Raw genomic sequence first — 5,518 nt, forward strand, 5'->3', positions numbered from 1 at the left:
TTTTCAACTTCTTTCACTCTGATTATGCTCAGAAGAGTCCACACCAGAGAAACACTGTTCACATGTGCAATTGCAAAGCAGTTTCACGGATCTTCACCTTCTACAAGCATATGGAACTCCATTCTGAATAAACGTTCCTTCAAAATGCATTTATTTTTTTACAGTTCACATGAATCTCATTTTCCATACCAAATTTAACGATCCGTTTATCACAAAAATTCCGTTATTTTAGGTAAAACGCTTTTCGTTACCACAAAGAATAATACAGGTGTTCGCCAGGGCAGATATTAGATTTCTACAGAGTTTGTAGCCGTTTAGGAGAAAACTACAGTGAACCCTGAGTAATGGAACATTTTTCTTCTATGAGAAAAACATACACTTGAGATATCGCATGAAAGTCTACAAGACGGTTACTCATATTTAAGATATTTGATCTTGTGCACATAACACTATGTTACCAGATAGCATTGTAGTACAATTAAAGGGTGTCCCATATACAGGGTGTCTCAAAAATACACGGCATAACTTTAGGAATGAGTTTCCTCATATGTAGACAATAAAAATATTTTATATCAACATAGTTCCGGAAATGCTTTGTTCCAGAGTTATTAACGGGAATGTCTTACTCCCGCATTTCCTTCATCACAAGGTACTGACAGAATCTGGTGGTTTTCCATTCCGACCATGTACTCTAATCAGGAGCAAGCGGATATGCACTGTCACCTCGCACACACACACACATATATTTCTCGTTGCTCTTACTTAGGTGTTGTGTGTACTAGGGTGTGGCCGCATCAGAACTAGTCAGTCTAGGCATAACCTATACTTTTTGTTCTAAGTGTAGTTACGTTGTTTCCGACACTTTTCTTTTGGTCTGCCATCTTAATTTGTTTTAATGTGTTCATCTCGCCTAATCTGGAATATCGTTCTGTTTTATCGTCTAGTGGCTCGGTTAGGACAAAAAACCTCGTATACCCTCAGGGAAGAAGAGAGATGGAGATATTTACCCCTTTTCTACCTTTTTCCCCGCAGTTTGGGCTTTGCGTTGTGCTTATTATTATCGGGTAATCATGCAACTAATTACCTGATAACCGCGATTAACCTGTAATCATGCTTTAACATTTAGCTTTAGTGGTTACATGTGAGGTTTTGGCAGTCAAGAGAATGAGAAACTCCTATAGTGCAAAACATAATAAAGTTTAATACATGAGAAAGTAAATCTTACATAGTTATAAATTCAATAAATCATTATGATAATAATAAGATCATAGACTTTGGGATTATCATTCTTAAACACAGCAGTTATTAGTTACAAGATTATAAGAGGCTAGAAAGAATCCATCTTTTCATCAGAAACTTACCAGTCTAAGGGATGGCTGGGCGGCGGCTCTTGCCTTCGTTCTACGTGACTGGAACTTCTCTATTCTCTTCTATCCTCTGCAGTATCTTCTTCTCGTCACCTCCTCTTCTCTCGACCTCTCGTTCTGCTTCGGCCTCCCCGTTCTCCGCTCCTCTCTGCTCTTTCTCAGGACTCCGACTCTGTTCCCGTCCTCTCCGACCTCTCCGTTCTGTTCCTCTCGACTCTTTCTCTGGACTCCGACTTCCCGTCCTCCGCGCTTTTCTGGGTCTCGAGGACCTGCTTATATAGCTCTAGTTCTCCCTTATTGTTTATACATTTTCCTTTCTCTTAATGGAGAACTCCCACGTTATGGGACACTTAATCAAAGGAGTCACCATCATCCTTGATTACGCCATGTACCAAACATTCTGGCCAGACGTGTAGACACTTCACCAACTCCTTATTAGGAAAATGAAGAGTCTCTAGCTTGAATACTCACCGAGTTTATGATGCTCGGAGGAATCTTCCATATCCGTTCACACGGGTGTGTGTGTATATCTCTGATTCCCCCCCCCCTTTCTGTCGTCATCATTTGCATGTCAAGCTAAGTGCATCTTTCTGTGTTTATAAAAACGTAACCCGTAGGTGGCTCCCAAGATAGCCGTCGCCGGCAAACAACTGCAGGCTTCTGTAGAGTTTAGATAGGCTTTGTTTTTACATAGTTGCTGTGGCTAATTTCGCCATATTTTAAGTCATTATAACAGGTTCCAATTTAAAGATTTAAAGACATCTAACTTGCTTTAATACTCAGTTTTAATAACTCTAAAATTGTCAATAAATGAGGTTTTGGATAATAACTAAGTAGGGGAATTATGAGAAATTAAAATTAATATATATATTTATTATAGATTTAAAGGAAAAGGCGGAATTAGCACTGCAACATCTTCTACAGCTCCCCCCTTTTTCAGAATTGAGACTGGGGATTTAGAAGAAAATCACTCTTCTCAATTCTGAAAAACCGAATCGGGCCCTAAACTAAGATTCTCAAAGTAAAAGATGGCTTCTTCCTTTACAACTGCCTCTATAAACTAGACTATATATTTTTACAAACACAAAATACTAAAAGGTTAATATCTATGATATTATAATATTATAATACTGGTATAACATGAGTAATATTGTATCATGAATAATAATAAGTTCGTAAATCTTCCTTTGGCTATCTTTACACATTTTCGCGCACGTACAGTTTTATAAGGAACACATCTCTTATCTTCATTATATCTTCTCAAGTGTCCACTGTTCATATAACAAAAACAAGCACAATGTTTCGTTGGTCTGCTAGGCTGTAGTACACTTATGTTTTAAGAATGATGCAGGTCTTTTCCCTAGCATAATCGTCCTTCAAGATTTTGCTCCAAGCATGATACATTGTTCATGTAACAAAATAAACAAAGTTAGCAAATGTTCTTATTAGATTTATATATGTGTTTTTCATAACGCTAATATATAATTAGTGCTAAGATATAGGTACACATAATACTGATCAATAGTAGAAAAGTAACAGAAAAGTAACAATCAAATTATTTTTCCGAGAATTTAAACCTTTAAAAGCATTAATACTTCCATAATTATTTCACAATTACTATTACAAGTATATCACTCTAACATAGTTATTGCATTAAAGTTTCATTTGAATGTCAGTAGAATGTCAACAGAAGTATTCATAAAGTTCAAAGTTCTAAGTGTTTCTTTTAATTCACTCGAAGGTTTTTTTTTTTTTTTTTCACACGGGACAGTGAGTCCCTGCACACACAGTTTAAGTGTTTCCTAAAAATAAAAACATTTCTGAAACTCATTTAGACGTCAGGGAAGAGGAGAAAGGCTTTTCCTCCTCCTTTTCTTCTTATTCTAGGCTGGTGATGCTTACACGATCGTTGTCATTCTCCCTAGAATAAACTTGATAAGTGCGTATTTGATTTGAAGTTTCCATATTGATGCTTCCACACTTCCATAGCTTCCATAACACTGCTCCTAGTGTGATCAAGATCAACACTATAGCTGGAATTCCTAACGTAAGGTATACTGCTTCACGAGACCAATTCCTTTCTAGATGCACCACTAATTTTAACTGTCCCCACTGATTCCATACACGACATTCATAAAAGCCAAATTGTTTTGCTTGGACTGAGTCGATGCTGAGAGTACTGGTTACATCTCGTTGACTCCATACTTCCGAATGAGTGGTTAGTAGTTCATTAGTCATGGTATTTTTCCAGGTCACATTCTGTAGAGGAGGAACATGTTTAAAAACACATTGTAGCCGAACGTCGTCTCCTAAACTTGCTAGATGTGTTTTACAGTTTCCTTCTGGTGATCCTTTTATATAAATCAATGCCTGGTCTTTCACTAAAGGATAGTTTGAGATTTCTGCTGTACAAGTGTAGCGACCTGACGTTTGACGTGTCATCTTAGGAATTGATAAAGTAGAAATGATACTGCTTTGAATAATCTTATCCTCGAAATACCATTTTATTACTGGAAGTGGATTTCCTCTAGCTTCACACTGTAGCAAAACTGGATTTCCTTGGATTGTAGCAATATCGTTCAATTTAGATATGAAAATGGGTCCGTAAGATACTGTCATCACGTAGGAAGCTTGGGCTGTTCCTAGTTCATTTCGAACTAAGCAGGTGAAATTATCGTTATGGTTTGTTCTCATAACACTTTTAATTTCAAGAGAAGCGTTTCCTTGTTTTATTAGCAGTTCTCCGTTTTTAAACCATTTGTAAACGAAAACGTCTGGGTTTGCTCTGGCTTCACATTTTAATTTGAACCGATCATATTCACGTGCGATTTTTGAGGTTGTTTTCATAGTGATTCTTGGCTTATACTTCACTAGGACTGTAATTGAAACCATTAGAGGATGCAAGTAAGTTAGATGATTAGCGACACAGGTAAATGCTTTCTTATCATACTCTGGTGATAGAATGGTTATCCATTTCAAATAAGTGTTCATTCTTATTTTGTCTGACCATAATTCCTGACTGGCTTGTACTGATCCGTTGATGGGATTACCATTAAAATGAATCCATCTCAACATAGCTGGCGGTTTTCCTGCTAAAGATTTGCATGTAAGAATGGCTTGCTCTCCTTCGTTCCCATTAAGGAATGAGCCTTCTCCGATTAGAGGTGGTAGAGGCGTAACATAAATTGTTACCATAGCTGTACTTGATCGGAATTGGCGTCCATCCTTAGTTTGAACGTGACAAAAAATATTTGCCTTCATCTTGCAGCTGCAGTTGGGTGATTTGCAATGCAAAATCATTCTCTCTAGGTGATCCGACGATTTTATAATCAGCAAGCCCTGATGGTCTGAAAAGGTGATCTGTGCTTTTTCCGTTGAAAAACCATTTTACAGTGACTGTGAGATTTGAAACTAATCTGCAGGGGATGATGATAGTTTGACCAGTCATGGCCTCTCTATCTAATGGCTGAAGAATGAAGATACCAGTCTGATAAGGCGTACACCGAATAAGTAGCGTAACTAGTAGGAACATGATCTGGGCTGGAGAAGTCATATTGATGAGTATTCTGGTATGTATTTCTGTCAAAAATAATGTTACCCCCTTTTTTTTTTCCATTCTTTTACATTAAATTTACTTCAAAGACCTAAAATACTAAAATCAGAGTTGAACAATTTTTTTTTTTTTTTTTTTTTGATCGTTCCATTTGATAGGCTCATTTTTTTTTTCAGGAGGAGTGAGAAGACAAATACCAAACTTCTTTTGTTACTGCTTCCTCTTCTTCCCTTCTCTCATATATATTATTATTATTATTATTTTTTTTTTTTTTGATGAGAAAAAAATAAGAAGAATCTTTCACTCAACATCTGAATGTTGATCTTTAGTTTTATTCATCTCTCTAAACTTTAGATATACAAAGTGAGAGAGAATCTACCCTAATTGCTTCTTCCTCCTTCCGATTTTTTACATAATTGGATGATTCTTATAGGAAAACCTGTAACAATGTTATTCTTACTTTCTGTCTGAGATTCAGTTACGCATGATCTATATACTCTCTTACCTTCCTGCAGTCGTTCTCACTGATTTTCCCGTAGTCAGTCCTGCTAATGTAGTCATTCTCTATATAATTTTGAACACTTCCCACACACTTTTT

At 36.7% G+C, this 5,518-nt stretch overlaps 1 protein-coding gene across 1 annotated transcript; it reads right to left on the reverse strand.

The window, feature by feature from the left end:
• Nucleotides 1-3,245: 3,245 nt before the first annotated feature.
• Nucleotides 3,246-4,562, reverse strand: LOC150090648 (irregular chiasm C-roughest protein-like). Its single transcript, XM_090380302.1, has one exon. The coding sequence runs from the start codon at nucleotides 4,560-4,562 to the stop codon at nucleotides 3,246-3,248; it is 1,317 nt and encodes a 438-aa protein (XP_090236428.1).
• Nucleotides 4,563-5,518: the final 956 nt, after the last annotated feature.

The sequence above is a fragment of the Mastigoproctus giganteus genome, chromosome 1 (assembly GCF_048544385.1).
Source record: "Mastigoproctus giganteus isolate SK-2022 chromosome 1, ASM4854438v1, whole genome shotgun sequence".
Classification (NCBI taxonomy): Eukaryota; Metazoa; Arthropoda; class Arachnida; order Uropygi; family Thelyphonidae; genus Mastigoproctus; species Mastigoproctus giganteus.